The 18891-nt window shown below is 43.1% G+C and overlaps 1 protein-coding gene across 1 annotated transcript in view; it reads right to left on the reverse strand.

Annotated features, from left to right (window-relative positions):
• The window catches only part of LOC124721982 (dedicator of cytokinesis protein 7), a 274882-nt gene that overhangs the window by 24267 nt on the left and 231724 nt on the right, over nt 1–18891 (reverse strand). The window contains exon 35 of the mRNA XM_047247149.1: nt 1952–2132. Coding sequence (XP_047103105.1) covers nt 1952–2132 — 181 coding nt within the window. The remainder of the gene's footprint in view (nt 1–1951; nt 2133–18891) is intronic.

Raw genomic sequence — 18891 nt, forward strand, 5'->3', positions numbered from 1 at the left:
TTTACGTTCCGGCCTAATCATTTATACTTCTTGAAGTCCCTTTCATCAGCAATGTGGCTGATTATCATAATTTGAAGCAATTCACATTTTCCAATATTTGCAAACCACAGCAGAATGAAATGGGAACAACAAGAATGACAATGCATATGAGAATCACATACTTATTGACAAAATTAGACTCATGGTCAGCAGATGATAAGATGACAAAAATTCTGTATGCCTTGGGTTGATTATTAAAATGGATGTTAATCATTCCCTTGTAGCCAGTTTAGAAGACACCGGAAATCTTTCACATAAAGGGGGAAGAAACAGGGAAACATTCGTAGAAGTGACACGACCTAAAAACATCATTTGTCTTAGGACAAGAGGAAATGAAATAATTTACAATTTCTTCCTATAATACATCTCATTATTCCAAACTGAGTAAACCTTTGTATAACATCTTCAAATAAAATGAAGAAGTCTACATTAGTTACATATAATGACAATCAAAACTAAAAATGAAGTACAGTAATTTTAAAGGTTATGTAAAATTAAACAAATAAACAAAAAATGAGATTCTGAATCAACAAAAGAACAATAAGAAGTTTTTAAAAAAAATCAAGAACTTCACAAAATAACTGATGCGTGACACAAAAATGGGAATATTATCAGGGCACTGAAATATGAGGATAGTCTTACATAGTTAGGGTGTCAATATTAAGCACAAACTGTCTTAGATGCACAAAAGACAGATGGAAAATTTAACTGCAACAATGTTGTTAAGATCATGATCTCTAAATTGCACTTACCATATAGCATGTGAGACGTATGTTGATAAAACTTGTGATGTATGTCAAAATCTCTTAGAAAAGGACTTTTTTCTCTACATGTCTGTCTCACTCTTAATATAGACAGCACATTTTAGTAGCTAAATATCAGTTCCTCATTCCAGGCTTGCCAGTTTCTCATTACTGTTGCCATTCCTAAGTACTTCAGTTTGTTAAAGCAAAGTACTTAATGAGGATTTCCCTAGTCTTCACAACATCCTGAGATCTGAGTGACCTGTCCTTTTTCAATCTTCCCAAACCCTTCCATCTCTCCTTCCTAAGGAATAAACTAACGGTTCCAAAAGCTACAATAATATTATCACCTTTGTATGTGTCTATCAGCAGTACTAAACATTTTGCCTGCTGAAGGATATCAGTCCTGTCTCAGTTTATTAATTTTCCCTACTCTCTGTCACTTGCAAATTAATTTTACAGAGTTTAAAGAAACAATTCACATTTACTGGAATTTTTCACATTAATGGAACACTATAAATAGCCATGATAACGTACATCCTTGCCTCTTATCAGAGGCACTGAAAGTATTGGAGAAGCAGAAATAAGAAATGACAACATTTTTGCCACATGAATGTAATGGGAACAATATCCAATTTATTCTGTAGTCGATTTTGGCAAGTTCTGCTATTCTCAAGTGGTTTTAAAGTGCTTTGAGCATGGTCATAACCTAAAAGTGAACCACAATACACCAAAACATTTGACACCATCAAAGTTCATGACCATACATTGGCTCATCAAATGAAGCATGTGATATATCTTCACTCACAATGTAGAAAATACTGTTATGAAGGTGAGAAAAACAACATATTGATTAAATTTGTACAAGACTATCACTGAGGACAGACTCACATGCTGTACTTGATGATCCTAGGTGCAGTTATAAAATATCATGATGTCATGTATTTTTCCACATTGCAGTTTGACTTTGGTTTATGACGTGTTCTTGGGCACTTTGAAACCACCTGAGAATGGCATACAAGCCAAAATCATGGTGGGATAAAGTGGCCATCCTGCTTCTTACAACCAGGTGAAAAAATACAATTATTTCATAAAATCAGTGCAAGTGTGTTGCCAATTAGAACAAAAACAGAAATGAGCAGATATTGTGTAACTTGTTAGCTACTCACTGATGTTAAAATTTCTGTCGAAGTATGTTACTCGGTATCTCATTTCATAAGACTCAAAATAAGGCTCCACATATGTTATCTGAATATAAGCTTTTTCTGGGTTCAAACTGCTCAAATCTACAGCTTTTGAGTCTTTTATAATGACAATGTTTTCAGATCCAAATCTTTCAGCATAGAAATTCTGAAACAAAAAGAAATTAAAACCTATAATAAAATTTATTTCATAAAGGTGCAATAAAAAATCGTAACATGCAGTTTTTGAGGTATGGAAATCAGCTGGATTTGGTTCAAATCTGCATGCCAGATAAACATGCTTGGCAGACTGAGTATGGTTTTTCTGAATCTATTTGGGCAAATAGCAAGATGCTCCATCCTACAATAAAAAAAAACAACACAAACCATTATAATACAAATATTCATAGTACTAATTTGTGAGAACAACAGGGTGGTTCCTACCTATAATCAAAGAAAAAGCAAATTGTTACAATATAAATATGCACAGTACAAAATTATAAAGTTTTACTCCCTTAGAGTAAGTGACAACTGCTCTGTGAAAGGAAGGCCATCTGGCTGCAAACTTTTTAAAAAAAAAAAAAAAAAAAAAAAAAAAAAAAAAAAAAAAAAAAAAAAAAAAAAAAAAATACACACACACCACCACCATAATTGCCATAACATTGTTGGAATTGTTTCCTATTTTGATAGTACAGTTTTACAGTGCAATTAAAGGGAAGAAATGTGGAAAAGAAGAAATGAACAATTGGAGGATGTAGCTACTAAGAACAAAACATCACTGCATGGATATGTAGAGAGGTAGAGCCACATAACAATACTTTACACAGCTATATGATGTTTTGGTATGGTTTAATTGTATTCGTCCATTTCTAATCATACTGAAACTCTAGATATATTTTAGCTTGTGGAGCTCAAAAATTCTTTCCTTTCCATCTAGTGGAATGAAATAGATAAATACACCACCACCACCACCATTTGCAGTTCAAGGATTAGGCAACATAGCCTGTTGTGAAAAACATTCACAGATAACTGTAATGTAATTGAAAAAAAAACTAAACTAAGTTTACAAGACAAGGCCAGCATAAGTGTGTCAAGTGGGAGCAAGTAATGATTATTTTTGAAAGAAAAATGACACAAGTTGTCAGAGTTTCTTAATGTTATAATTAGCTTCGTTTCATTTTATTCCTCTACTTTTTTTTTTTTTAGGGCGCAAAACTGCTATGGTCATTAGTGCCCGGTCTGTGACTTAGGAAAAGGTAAAAAACGAAAATGGAAACCAGCAGCAATGGGAACGAAACGAAAAAAAATTGGAGAAACTAAAGGCAGAAGGAGAGCTTAAAAAACCACCACAGAAATGGGTTGGTTGTCCCCAAAAAGAGCTTCAAATGACTGACATCATCTCATTGGCACTAATAAACTCGAGAACGCGATCGGCTGAGCGCGTGTCATCTGCTAAAATGGACGATATTTCAGGCGACAGCTGTAGACGGGCGCGTAACGGAGTAAAATATGGGCACTCAAGTAAAAAGTGTCTTACCGTCCACAGCTGAGAGCAGTGGGGACAGAGTGGGGGAGGATCGCCGCTTAAAAGATGTTGATGGCTAAAAAGACAGTGCCCTATCCGGAGTCTACTTAAATTACCTCCTCCCGGTGACGCGTTCAGGAGGAAGAGGTCAAGCACAGGGAAGAGCTTTCACATCCCGCAATTTATTATGGGGAAGTGTCGACCAATGTGCATGCCATAAAAGAACAACAAGACGACATAAAACACTCCACAGATCGGCGAAGGGAATCGTGCGAATAGCTGGCCGAAGAAGAGAGACTGCAGCCTTGGCCGCTATATCGGCCGCCTCATTTCCACAGATACCAACATGTCCTGGGATCCAGAGGAACGCCACCGAGACGCCCCCCAAGTGGAGGAAGCGTAGGCAGTCCTGAATCGGGTGGACAGGGTAGAGAGCTTGGAGACTGAGGAGAGAGCTGAGAGAATCTGAACAGACAACATACTGTATCCGCTGAGGGCGATGGATGTATTGGACACCCTGGAGAACAGCGTAGAGCTCCGCAGTATAAACCGAACACTGGTCGGGAAGCCGAAATCGAGTTGGGGTGTCGCCAACAATATAGACACTCCCTACACCAAACGATGTTTTTGAGCCATCAGTGTAAATAAATGTGGCATCCTTCATTTGTGCACATAGAGCAGAAAATGCCTGACGGTAAACAAGTGAAGGGGTACGATCCTTGGGAAACTGACAAAGATCATGGAGTAGGCAGGTCCGGGGATGGAGCCAAGGCGGTGCTATACCCCAAGTTGTCAAGAAAGTTTTAGGAAAGCAAAAGGAAAGAGAATGGAGCAGTTGACGGAAGCGGACTCCCGGTGGTAGTAGGGAGAAAGGGCGGCCTGCATACCCTAAATCCAAGGAGGCGTCAAAAAAAATGTCGTGGGCCGGATTAGCACGCATGGAAGACAAATGGCTAGTATAATGACTTAGAAGGACAGCTCGCCGATTGGACAGCGGAGGTTTAGCAGTCTCAGCATAAAGGCTTTCCACAGGGGTGGTGTAAAAAGCTCCAGACACTAAACGTAATCCACGGTGGTGGATAGAGTCAAGACGCCAAAGAATAGTCGGCTGAGCAGAGGAGTAAACTATGCTTCCATAGTCCAATTTTGAGCGCACTAAGGCGCAATAGAGGCGGAGAAGGACCACTCAGTCCGCTCCCCAGGAGGTACCATTCAGGACACGGAGGGTGTTGAGGGATCGCAGACAGCTAGCCAAAAGATAGGAAACATGGGAGGACCAGCACAGATTTATGTCAAACATAAGACCCAAGAATTTAGCGATGTCCGAAAATGGAAGGTTGACAGGTCCTAGATGTAAGGAAGGTGGAAGAAACTCCGTACAACGCCAAAAATTAACACAAACGGTCTTACTGGGAGAAAAACGGAAGCCTATTTCGATGCTCCAAGAGTGGAGGCGATCGAGACAGCCTTGAAGACATCGTTCAAGAAGGCTGGTCCGTTGAGAGCTGTAGTAGATGGCAAAATCATCCACAAAGAGGGAGCCCGAAACATCAGGAAGGAGACAATCCATAATTGGATTTATGGCAATGGCAAACAGTACAACACTTAGCACGGAGCCCTGGGGTACCCCATTTTCTTGGGAGAAAGTTCGGGAGAGAGTAGTGTTCACCCACACTTTAAATGTGCGCTCTGCCATAAATTCGCGAAGAAAAAGGGGCAACCGACCGCGAAAGCCCCAAGAGAACAGTGTGCGGAGGATGCCTGTCCTCCAACAGGTATCGTATGCTCTCTCCAGATCAAAAAATATTGCTACTGTTTGGCGTTTCCGGAGAAAATTGTTCATGATATAAGTGGAGAGAGCAACAAGATGGTCAACTGCAGAACGATGCTTTCGAAAACCGCATTGGGCAGGTGTTAAAAGACTGCGGGACTCCAGCCACCAAGCTAAACGGCAATTCACCATATGCTCCAAAACCTTACATACACTACTCGTGAGAGAAATGGGCCGATAGCTAGAGGGGAGATGTTTGCCCTTTCCAGGTTTCAGAACAGGAACGACGATAGCTTTCCGCCATCATCTGGGAAAAGTACTGTCGGTCCAAATTCGATTATAAAGGCGAAGGAGGTAACGCAGACTTTGGTATGATAAATGCAGAAACATTTGAATGTGGATACCATCCGGTCCTGGGGCAGAGGAGCGAGAAGAAGAGAGTGCATGTTGGAGTTCCCGTATGGAGAAAACAGTATGTAGCTTTCGCGATTTTGAGAGGAGAAAGCAAGAGGTCGCACTTCCGCTACACATTTCTTCGGGAGAAACGCTGGTGAGTAATTTGAAGAGCTCTAAATCTCAGCAAAGTGTTGACCCAATGAGTTAGAAATTGCGACGGGGTCCACTAATGTATCATGAGCGACAGTGAGCCCACAGACCGAGGAGAAACTAGGCGCGCCTTATAACCGTCGAATCCGACTACAAACTTCTGAGGAGGGAGTGAAGGTGTTAAATGAGCTAGTAAAGAAGTCCCAGCTTGCCTTCTTGCTATCGCAGATGACGCGACGGCACCGTGCACGGCACTGCTTATAACGGATACAGTTGGCCAATGTAGGATTGTGTCTGAAAACGCGAAGAGCACGTCGCCACTCATGTATTGCGTCATGGCATGCCTCGTTCCACCAAGGAACTGGGGGGCGCCGGGGAAATTCGGAGGTGCGACGTATTGAACGTTCCGCAGCTGTCAGAATAACGTCTGTAATATGAGTGACCTCATCGTCGACGCTAGGAAAGTGACGGTCATCGAATGTCGCTAGAGACGAAAAAAGTGTCCAATCGGCTTGGGCAAACTTCCAGCGCCTCAGGCGCATATATGGCAGTTGTGGCTGCAATCGAAGGACACGTGGGAAGTGGTCACTCGAGTGTGTATCAGCAAGGGTGAACCATTCGAAGTGCCGAGCTAGCAGAACAGTACCGACCGAAAGGTCCAACTGAGAGAAATTTGTCGTGGAGGCAGACAAAAATGTAGGGTCCCCAGTGTTGAGGCAAACAAGATCCGCTTGGTGGAAGACGTCGAGCAATAGTGAGCCACGCGGACAAGGATGTGGAGATCCCCAAAGTGGGTGGTGGGCATTGAAGTCCCCAACCAGCAAATAGCGGGGTGGAACCTGACCAAGAAGATGAAGGAGATCAGCTCGTGCCATTGATGTGGACGATGGAATGTATACAGTACAAAGAGAGAAGGTGCATCCAGAAAGGGAAAGACAGACACTGACTGCTTGGAAGGAAGTGTTTAAGGGGATTGGGTGATAATGGAGAGTATCATGGAGAAGAATCATGAGTCCTCCATGTGCTGGAGTGCCTTCAACAGAGGGGAGATCAAATCGGACTGACTGAAAATGGGGGAAAACAAAGCGGTCATGGGGACGCAGCTTTGTTTCCTGAACACAGAAGATGACCGGCGCGTAGGATCGTAAGAGGATCGTCAATTCATCGCGATTGGCTCGAATGCTGTGGATATTCAAATGGATAATGAGCATAGGGTGGACAGAAAATGGAAGAATGTGACCAAGGTTGCCATTAACTCAACGACTGCTCAGAGCTTGCGACCAACAGTATGGAACGGCACTCAGCCAAAGGCAGAAGATCCTGATCCATAGGTTGTTCAGGAGCAGCTCCTACCACCAGCGATTGGCCGGTTGATCGGCCACCAGCGGTGTGCCTTGGCGACACAGAAGACGGCCGAGGGCGGTTACCGCCAGGTGGTGTTGTAGATGATACACGCCGTGGCGGAGGAGGAGAGGAACTGGGTTTCTTATTAGCCTTCTTGGAAACATGATGTTTAGATGAAGGAGGAACCGATGGTTGTGAAGTTGGGGTACGTAAAAAATCTTCACGAGTATGCTCTTTTTGGAAGTCCGGGTGTCTGACTTTTGGGATCGAGATTTAGCAGAACCCGATGAAGGGTGAGCCATAGAGTGAGCAGGCAAAAGAAGGGAGGTTGAACGGGAGATCTTTGCGCTGGCCGATCTGAAGACCGTGTCACTAAAGGTGAGATCACAAGTCTGCGTGGCCGCCTCCTTAGTTGGCCGAGGAGAGGCAAGGACAGTGCTGTATTTTCCTGTCTGAGGCACAGTGGGCTTTCGACTGACAAATAATTTTCGAGCCGCAAAGGTCGACACCTTTTCCTTCACTCTGATTTCCTGAATGAGCTTTTCGTATTTAAAAATGGGGCAATCTCAAGAGGAAGCAGCGTGGTCACCCATACAGTTGATGCAACGAGGGGATGGAGGTGGACAAGCACCCTCATGGGCATCCTTGTCACACGTAACACATTTGGCCGGGTTGGAACAGGACTGGCTGGTATGATTGAACCGCTGTCACCGATAGCAACGCATAGGGTTTGGGACGTAGGGGCGAACGGAAATTATCTCATAGCCCACTTTTATTTTCGATGGGAGTTGAACTCTGCCAAATGTCAAGAAGACAGTACGGGTTGGAACGATGTTCGTGTCAACCCTTTTCATGACTCTATAAACAGCCGTTACGCACTGGTCAGACAGGTAGTGTTGAATTTCCTCATCAGACAATCCATCGAGGGAGCGTGTATAAATGACTCCACGTGAGGAATTTAAAGTGCGGGGCGCTTCCACCCGGACAGGGAAGGTGTGGAGCAGTGAAGTACGCAGCAATTTTTGTGCCTGGAGGGCACTGACTGTTTCTAACAACAAGGTGCCATTCAGTAATCTGGAACGAGACTTTACAGGACCTGCAATTGTGTCGACACCTTTCTGAATAATGAAAGGGTTGACTGTGGAGAAGTTGTGACCATCGTCAGACCGAGAAACAACAAGGAACTGTGGCAACAATGGAAGAACTGTCTGTGACTGAGACTCAGTGAACTTATGTTTGTGAGCAGACGTAGTGGAAGATGAGGAAGCCATTGCGGAAGAATCCCCCATGATTACCGGCGTCTCCGATGGCGCGCTCGTCCTTTGTGGGGGCCCTCTCTGAGGGCACTCCCGCCTTAGGTGATTGTTCACACCTCAGGTCACACTTCCCGAGAAACGGATGGAGGGACCAATCGGCACTTTCAGAAGGTATCAGCTCGGGTAATCATCCCTCCCTGGGCCTGGCCGTTACCAGGGGGTCTGTACGTGTCCTACCTGTCTACCCGGGGCGGGGAATTACGCGTTATCCCATCACCGGCTACGCATGGAAATGCGTGGGTCGGCCTTCAGACACGCACAGGGAGGAAAAAAGAGAAAGGGAAAAACAAAGAAAGGGAAAGGAAAGAAGAGAGGTCTCAAACACTGCAGCGGAGAAAAGGGTAAAGAGTAGAGGTAAGGAAAAGAGAAAGACAAAGGAAGGACGAAGACTTGCAAGCAGAGAAAGCGAAGAAAGCGTTACACTTTTGAGCGTCCGTCTCCAGATGTAGGCACAAAACATACTCCCAGAGGGGGAGAAAGGGAAGGAAAGAGGCAGATGTGAGGGGAGGGGGGGGGCGAAGATGGGGGATGGGGAAGGATGCGGAAAAGGAAGGTATGCAGCCCGGAAAGGAAGGAGGGCCACTTTAGCTCGGGGTCCCGTGCTCGCTACACACGTATCTACAAAAGTGTTGTGGATCCCCTGGGGGGGGTCATTTTATTCTGTTTTGTCATCACCCGTGTGTGTGTGTGTGTGTGTGTGTGTGTGAGAGAGAGAGAGAGAGAGAGAGAGAGAGAGAGAGAGAGAGACTTCTTTGTGAATAGTGCCTTCCTTGTAGCATCTTAGATTCATTGGATTTGTTGAATGTTTGTGATGCTCTTGTGATGACTAAACGAAAATTTAACATATCTCTCAGTTCTTGTTTGCATCCTCTCTCTCTTCTCTCTTCCATTGATCTGACTTTATATGTGTCTCAACCAACAACGCATAAGAATTAAGCAAATGGGAATTTTGTAGGTGAAACAGTGTGTGAGTAAATTACACGGTTTTTGGATGATTCTGCTAAATTTTAGTCTCATATCTGGATTCCCTACAGCCACATTTATGAAGTCATATCAACTTAATACAGTCTCCATAGAGACTCGTAAGAATCTTGATAATTGGAGTCGATTTCAGTGACCGGCCACTAAAAATGTAGTGAAACGATATTTATGTGCATCACATTTATTTATTCCATGTGTCAATTACCAACGTTTTCATCACTAATAAGTACCAAATAATAATAATAATAAACACCAGATATTACAGTAAGCATATTATTAAAGATCCCAGTAACACAACAGATAAATGGAGACTTTGGAAACAACAAATAGAAACAGTAGATCACATCACAAGCGGGTGTACAATACTAGCAAATACAGAATACCCCAGAAGACATGACAATGTAGCAAAAATAATACATCAACAGCTTGCCATACAACATAAACTTATAAAACAACACGTTCCCACATACAAGTATACACCACAAAATGTACTGGAGAATGATGAATACAAATTATACTGGAACAGAACCATTATAACAGATAAAACAAAATTACATAACAAACCTGACATCATACTCACCAATAAAAAGAAGAATTTAACACAACTAATCGAAATATCCATACCCAATACAACAAATATACAAAAGAAAACAGGAGAAAAAATTGAAAAATACATCCAACTGGCTGAGGAAGTCAAGGACATGTGGCATCAGGATAAAGTTGACATTATACCAATTATACTATCAACTACAGGAGTCATACCACACAATATCCACCAGTACATCAATGCAATACAGCTACATCAAAACTTATATATACAACTACAGAAATCTGTAATTACTGATACATGTTCAATTACCCGAAAGTTCCTAAATGCAATATAACATATACCGTACAGTTAAAAGGAAGTCACGCTTGATCAAGGTCCGCGTCACTTTCCTTTTTTGACCAGACATAACATCTGAGAAAAGAAAGAAATAATAATGTTGTTGTGGTCTTCAGTCCTGAGACTGGTTCGATGCAGCTCTCCATGCTACTCTATCCTGTGCAAGCTTCTTCATCTCCCAGTACCTACTGCAGCCTACATCCTTCTGAATCTGCTTAGTGTATTCATCTCTTGGTCTCCCTCTACCATTTTTACCCTCCACGCTGCCCTCCAATACTAAATTGGTGGTCCCTCGATCTCTCAGAACATGTCCTACCAACCGATCCCTTCTTCTAGTAAAGTTGTGCCACAAGCTCCTCTTCTCCCCCCATTCTATTCAATACCTCCTCATTAGTTATGTGATCTACCCATCTAATCTTCAGCGTTTTTCTGTAGCACCACATTTCAAAAGCTTCTATTCTCTTCTTGTCTAAACTATTTATCGTCAACGTTACACTTCCATACATGGCTACACTCCATACACATACTTTCAGAAGCAATTTCCTGACATGTAACTCTATACTCGACGTTAACAAATTTTTCTTCTTCAGAAACGCTTTCCTTGCCATTGCCAGTCTACATTTTATATCCTCTCTACTTCGACCATCATCAGTTATTTTGCTCCCCAAATAGCAAAACTCCTTTACTACTTTAAGTGTCTCATTTCCTAATCTAATTCCCTCAGCATCACCCGACTTAATTCGACTACATTCCATTATCCTCGTTTTGCTTTCAAGACACTGTCCATTCCATTCAACTGCTCTTCCAAGTCCTTTGCTGTCTCTGACAGAATTACAATGTCATCGGCGAACCTCAAAGTTTTTATTTCTTCTCCATGGATTTTAATACCTACTCCGAACTTTTCTTTTGTTCCCTTTATTGTTTTCTCAATATACAGATTGAATAACATCGGGGATAGGCTACAACCCTGTCTCACTCCCTTCCCAACCACTGCTTCCCTTTCATGTCCCTCGACTCCTATAACTGCCATCTGCTTTCTGTACAAATTGTAAATAGCCTTTCGCTCCCTGTCTTTTACCCAGAATTTGAAAGAGAGTATTCCAGTCAACATTGTCAAAAGCTTTCTCTAAGTCTACAAATGCTAGAAACGTAGGTTTGTCTTTCCTTAATCTATCTTCTAAGATAAGTTGTAGGGTCAGTATTGCCTCACGTGTTCCAACATTTCTACAGAATCCAAACTGATCTTCCCCGAGGTCGGCTTCTACCAGTTTTTCCATTCATCTGTAAAGAATTCGCATTAGTATTTTGCAGCTGTGACTTATTAAACTGATAGTTCGATAATTTTCACATCTGTCAACACCTGCTTTCTTTGGGATTGGAATTATTATATTCTTCTTGAAGTCTGAGGGAATTTCGCCTGTCTCATAAATCTTGCTCACCAGATGGTAGAGTTTTGTCAGGACTGGCTCTCCAAGGCTGTCAGTAGTTCTAATGGAATGTTGTCTGCTCCCGGGGCCTTGTTTCAACTTAGGTGTTTCAGTGCTCTGTCAAACTCTTCATGCAGTATTGTATCTCCCATTTCATCTTCATCTACATCCTCTTCCATTTCCATAATATTGTCCTCAAGTACATCGCCCTTGTATAGACCCTCTATATACTCCTTCCACCTTTCTGCTTTCCCTTCTTTGCTTAGAACTGGGTTTCCATCAAAGCTCTTGACATTCATGCAATAATAATAATAATAATAATAATAATAAAAGTATGCACTTTACACAGCTCATCCAGTTCCACATAAATGTACAAAACTGTTGAAATAAAAATTCTCTAATGAGTAATAAAACTGTTGACATGAAAGACTAACACTATGTGCCAAATCCATGTGGCTTAGCGATAAAAAAACAAAAATCTGGGAGGATTTGCGACATCACACAAAACTTTGAAATGTACACGACACTCATCTTGCAAACATTTTTGAAAGAGTACAAGCATCCTACTGAGTCAAGGATTGCCTAGTTTTAAAAAACAAAATATAATAAATTAAAATGTTTTATTTGAAAGCTATAACTTCACACAACTACACACACACACACACACACACACACACACACACACACACACGCACACACACACAAGCATATGCATGCACCTGTGCCCCTGCTGGCTAGACTCTCAGTGCCAATGTCATTTTATGATAGGCATACTGGTTGTGGTGGGGGTAGTGTCAGGTGGGGTGGGGTGGGCAGAGGAACAAGGTGGTGGGAGGCAGGGAGAGGGACGTGGTGACATGAACTGGGAAGGATGACAGGATGGAGAAAAGGGAAACTGTTGGGTGGAGGGTATGGCGACAATGGGTTACCTCAGACTGAGGCCAGGATGATTATGGGAGTGGAGGCTGTGTTGCAAGCATGACTCCCATCTGCACAATTCAGAGAAGCTGGTAGTGGAGGTTCCGATCCAGATGGCTCGAGTTGTGAAGCAGCTACTGAAATTGAGTGTGTTGTATTCAGCTGCATATTGTCCCACGGGGTGTTCAACTTTTTTTTGCCAACAGTTCGGCAGTGGTCATTCATCCCAGTGGACAGCTGCTTGGTAGTCGTAACACCACAAAATGCTAAGCAGTGTTTGCAGCAGAGTTGGTATACGACATGGCTGTTTTCACAGCTTGTGATGGAGTAGGTGCTGTGGCCACCCACTTCCGACATCGTAGAGCCTACTGCATCGGCATCCCACTTTACATCCAAATATCATGGGATGCCTGCATCGCAGGGTGTATACTCACCAGGAAAACCTATGTCGCCTGTGTTGTCAAAATAAATACTTAATGGCGGCAAAAACACAACACAACACAACACCAGGTAACCACCAACAGCTGCCAGGGACCACTACCCGCTTGCGGAGCCTGCAGAACAGCTTCACCAGAGGTCGCAGCTAGCCTTGGAACTACTTTGCTATGTCAGGCATGTGATCGCAAATAATTCCGGCAGATACATCTGCCAACAGGCTTTATAAGGCGGCGAACTGCCGGCGAAAGGCAGTTCGATGCACCGCTCGGAAGGATACAGAGCTGCTGCCCCAGCAGCCATGGTCAGACGCCTCTTCTAGCTGGCCGATCTCTTGGCATAGTCAGTGAACCTCTTGACATTGTAGAATTGTTTGTGATCATTCCCCATGAAGAGCTGGGTCTTTTCTATTATTATTATTATTTCTTTTCTTTCTCAGACATTATGTCTGGTTAAAAATGGAAAGTGACGCGGATCTTGATCAAGCGTGACTTCCTTTTAACTGTACGGTATATGTTACATTGCATTTAGGAACTTTCGGGTAATTGAACAAGTATCAATAATTAAAGATTTCTGTAGTTTTGTGTGTGTGTGCGTGTGTCTATATATATATATATATATATAATGTTTGGATGTAGCTGTATTCCGTTGATGTACTGGTGGATATTGTGTGGTATGACTTCTGTAGTTGATAGTATAATCGGTATAATGTCAACTTTATCCTGATGCCACATGTCCTTGACTTCCTCAGCCAGTTGGATGTATTTTTCAATTTTTTCTCCTGTTTTCTTTTGTATATTTGTTGTATTGGGTATGGATATTTCGATTAGTTGTGTTAATTTCTTCTTTTTATTGGTGAGTATGATGTCAGGTTTGTTATGTGGTGTGGTTTTATCTGTTATAATGGTTCTGTTCCAGTATAATTTGTATTCATCATTCTCCAGTACATTTTGTGGTGTATACTTGTATGTGGGAACATGTTGTTTTATTAGTTTATGTTGTAAGGCAAGTTGTTGATTTATTATTTTTGCTACATTGTCATGTCTTCTGGTGTATTCTGTATTTGCTAGTATTGTACACCCGCTTGTGATGTGATCTACTGTTTCTATTTGTTGTTTGCAAAGTCTTCATTTATCTGTTGTGGTACTGGGATCTTTAATAATATGCTTGCTGTAATATCTGGTGTTTATTGTTTGATCCTGTATTGCAATCATGAATCCTTCCGTCTCACTGTATATATTGCCTTTTCTTAGCCGTGTGTCGGATGCGTCTTGACCTGTGTGTGGCTGTGTTAGATGATACGGGTGCTTGCCATGTAGTGTTTTCTTTTTCCAATTTACTTTCTTCGTATCTGTTGATGTTATGTGATCTAAAGGGTTGGAGAGGTGGTTATGAAATTGTAGTAGTGTAGCCGATGTATTTATATGAGTGATTGCTTTGTGTATTTTGCTAGTTTCTGCTCGTTCTAGAAAGAATTTCCTTAAATTGTCTACGTGTCCATAATGTAGGTTTTTTATGTCGATAAATCCCCTTCCTCCTTCCTTTCTGCTTAATGTGAATCTTTCTGTTGCTGAATGTATGTGATGTATTCTATATTTGTGGCATTGTGATCGTGTAAGTGTATTGAGTGCTTCTAGGTCTGTGTTACTCCATTTCACTACTCCAAATGAGTAGGTCAATATTGGTATAGCATAAGTATTTATAGCTTTTGTCTTGTTTCTTGCTGTCAATTCTGTTTTCAGTATTTTTGTTAGTCTTTGTCTATATTTTTCTTTTAGTTCTTCTTTAATATTTGTATTATCTATTCCTATTTTTTGCCTGTATCCTAGATATTTATAAGCATCTGTTTTTTCTATCGCTTCTATGCAGTCGCTATGGTTATCCAATATGTAATCTTCTTGTTTAGTGTTTTTTCCCTTGACTATGCTATTTTTCTTACATTTGTCTGTTCCAAAAGCCATATTTATATCATTGCTGAATACTTCTGTTATCTTTAGTAATTGGTCGAGTTGTTGATTTGCTGCTGCCAGTAGTTTTATATCATCCATGTATAGCAAATGTGTGATTTTGTGTTGGTATGTTCCAATAATATTGTATCCATAATTTGTATTATTTAGCATGTTGGATAGTGGGTTCAGAGCAAGGCAGAACCAGAAAGGACATAATGAGTCTCCTTGGTATATTTCACGCTTAATCTGTATTGGCTGTGATGTGATAGTATTTGAATTTGTTTGGATATTAAGTGTGGTTTTCCAATTTTTCACTACTATGTTTAGGAACTGTATCAATTTAGGATCTACTTTGTATATTTCCAATATTTGTAGTAACCATGAGTGGGGTACACTATCAAAAGCTTTTTGGTAATCAATGTATGCGTAGTGTAGCGACCTTTGTTTAGTTTTAGCTTGGTATGTCACCTCTGCATCTATTATCAGTTGCTCTTTATATCCTTGCGCTCCTTTGCAACAGCCTTTTTGTTCCTCATTTATAATTTTGTTCTGTGTTGTATGTGTCATTAATTTCTGTGTAATGACTGACGTTAATATTTTGTATATTGTTGGTAGGCATGTTATGGGGCGATATTTAGCTGGGTTTGCTGTGTCTGCTTGATCTTTAGGTTTCAGATAAGTTATTTCATGTGTAAGTGTATCAGGGAATGTGTATGGGTCTGCAATGTAACTGTTAAATGATTTAGTTAGATGTGAATGTGTTGAGGTGAACTTCTTTAGCCAGAAATTTGCTATTTTATCTTTTCCAGGGGCTTTCCAATTGTGAGTAGAATTAATTGCTTGGGTGACTTCACGTTGCAAAATTATCACTTCAGGCATTTGTGGTATCATCTTGTATGTGTCTGTTTCTGCTTGTATTATTATTATTATTATTATTATTATTATTTTGTATTTGTGTTGAACTGCAGTTGGGATCGAGTCAGCTGAGCTTTTGCAGATTGTATTATTGTTTCGTTTTGGTGAGTCCAATAAATTGTTTTTTGACTTGTGTTTTCTGCATTTCTACTCTGTTAGCGCAGATACTTAAGTGGCTACGAGTTGGTTTATGAGTTTCCCGCATTTGCTCAGTTGTTGTCCGCTATGGCGCAAGATATTCCAGGTATTGATGAACACTCAGCACGAGTCATAGCACTGTTGGAAGGTATGCAACAAACGAACGAGCTCATTATTCAGCATTTACAGGTGATGTCCACGTTCCCTGTTGAGGTGCCTATGCAGGGGTCCCACCCAGCTTCCTCACTTCTGGGCCTCCGTGGCATGCCCCCTACGTTTTCCAAGTTCGATAAATCCGTTGAGGCTTGGGGCAACTATGCGACTCGTCTGGAGCAACACTATATTGCTCATGATGTCACTGGAAACATTCAGCGTCATGCGTTTTTCCTCACCTATGTGGGCCTGGAAGCTTATCACCTTTTGCAAGAGGTGCATCCCGATACGGAACCTCATGCTCTCTCCTATGAAGTGTTGACTTCTAGCCTATTGGATTATTTTGACTCTCAGGTCCATGTGGCGGCAGGACATCACAAGTTGTTCTGTTGTCAGAAGCTTCCCGCACATTCATACAGGGAATGGATGGCTATGCTGCAAGGTCCCGCAGGTTATTGTCGTTTTTTCTGAGGCAACCCCCATTGCAAGCAGTCTTATGGTTCGGCACTCATTCGTGATATGATTCTTGTCCATGCCCCCGATGATACCTTAAGGACTGATCTTCAGAAGCTGAAAGATCCCTCTTTAGACACCTGTTTATCCATTATCCGCACTCATGAGCAGCCTTTTTGCTCTGCTTCCATGCTGCAGTTCCCGGCACAGGTCTTCGCAGCCCTCGACACCGGTTTCCATCACCGCAGCCGCGTTGGGGGCTCACTCCTGAGGCTGTGCCTGCCCTCCAGGACCAGGGCACCAGTCCCCAACTGTGTCAACAGTGGCTGCCACCGCCGCCGCAGCAGTAGCAGCAGCAGAATGGTTGCCCTCCTGTAGTCAACGCTTTGTCACACATCAGAGAAAAGATTGCTGCTTCCGGAGGGTGACATGTTCGGCCTGCGGAAATCAGGGTCACAGAGCCGAGGTCTGTTGGTCATCTTCGGTGATCGCCATGGATCACACTGCTGTCGACACCTCCAACTCCGTGGTGGATTAGACGGACCCAGCGCCACCAATTTCCTTCGCACAGTCAGTTTTTCTGCACACGACGGCAGCGATAACTCTGACTGTGCGGTTGAACGGCACTCCTCTCCCTTTTCAAATGGATAGTGGAACCTCAGTGACCATCATCGATGGCGATTCCCACCGTCAGTTGGGTTCAATGCTACTTTGTTCGTTGCATGCTTCTCTGAAGAGCTACACCAACAAAGTCATCTGGCTACAGTAGTAGTTCTTGGCTCAGGTCCAGTACCTTACTCACAACGTCACAGCCCGGGTTCTAGTCCTCGCTGCTCCCAAGGCCACCAACTTATTGGGGATGCATCTTTTTCCCTTACTGGGTCTCGAGATACATGACTTGGACCCAGCCATCCAGTTGTTGTTGGCAGACAATGACTTGCAGCAGCTTCTGGAAGATTTCCCAGACAAATTCTCTGCCACATCTCTGGGGGTCTCCGGGTTTGAAGCTCATATCGAACTCCTCCCCTCAGGTGATCCTGAAGTTCCACAAAGCTCGCTCAGTACCATTTGCCCTCCGTGACAAACTACAGGAGAAGTTTCATCATCTGGAGGCTGTGGGCATCCTGAGCCCAATCCACCATAGTCGTTGGGCTGCGCCCATCGTAGTCCTTGAGAAGCCAAACGGATCTCTTCACATTTGTGGGGATTTTAAGGCCACTGTCAACGCCCAGTCTGTTATTGACTCCTATCCCATACCCAAGGTTGATGACACCCTGTCCCGGTTGACTGTCGTTGGCAAGGTGTTTGCCAAAATTGATCTGCGGAACACCTACCTCCAGTTGCCTTTGGACAAGTCATCAGAAATGATATTGGTAATCAATACCCCTTTTGGGCTCTTCCAGTACAACCGCCTCCCGTTTGGGATCGGCAGTGCTCTGGCCATCTTCCAGCAATATTTGGAAACATTGACAAGAGACATTACGGGGACGGCTAACTATCTTGATGATGGAGTATTGCTGTGCAGTTTGGGATCCGCACTACGGCCGCCATTCCCACAAGGGCTGCTCACCGCCTCCAGTGCTAGGCATTGTTCCTTGCGGAATATTCCTATGACATCTGTTTTCAGGCCACAGCTCTCCATGTCAACGCTGATCTTCTCTCTCATCTCCCAGTGGGCGCTGACCCAGAGTTCGATGCTGACCAGTTGCCTGTTTCCTTCTGGATGATGCGGCTGTCGAGGCAGTCACTGATTTTCCACTGGATGCCAAGCTAATCGCACGTCACATGGCAGACGACCCGACCCTCCAGGTGCTGATGCACCACGTTCAGCATGGGTTGCCGTCAGACCGTCGTCAGCTGTGGCAGCTGGAGGTCCTGGTGTACAGTCACCGTCGCCAGGACCTGTCAGTCAGATTTTCCATTGGATGCCAAGCTAATCACACGTCACACGGCAGACGACCCGACCCTCCAGGTGCTGATGCACCACGTTCAGTGTGGGTTGCCGTCAGACCATCGTCAGCTGCGGCAGCTGGAGGTCGTGGTGTAGTCACCGCCGCCAGGACCTGTCAGTCAGAGACGGAGTCCTCCTCATCTTTGGTGATAATGAGTGTTGGCAGGTGATGCTGCCACCCTCCCTCCATCAGCAGGCTTTGGAGCTCCTGCACGTTGGT

Source organism: Schistocerca piceifrons, chromosome X (assembly GCF_021461385.2).
Source record: "Schistocerca piceifrons isolate TAMUIC-IGC-003096 chromosome X, iqSchPice1.1, whole genome shotgun sequence".
NCBI lineage: Eukaryota > Metazoa > Arthropoda > Insecta > Orthoptera > Acrididae > Schistocerca > Schistocerca piceifrons.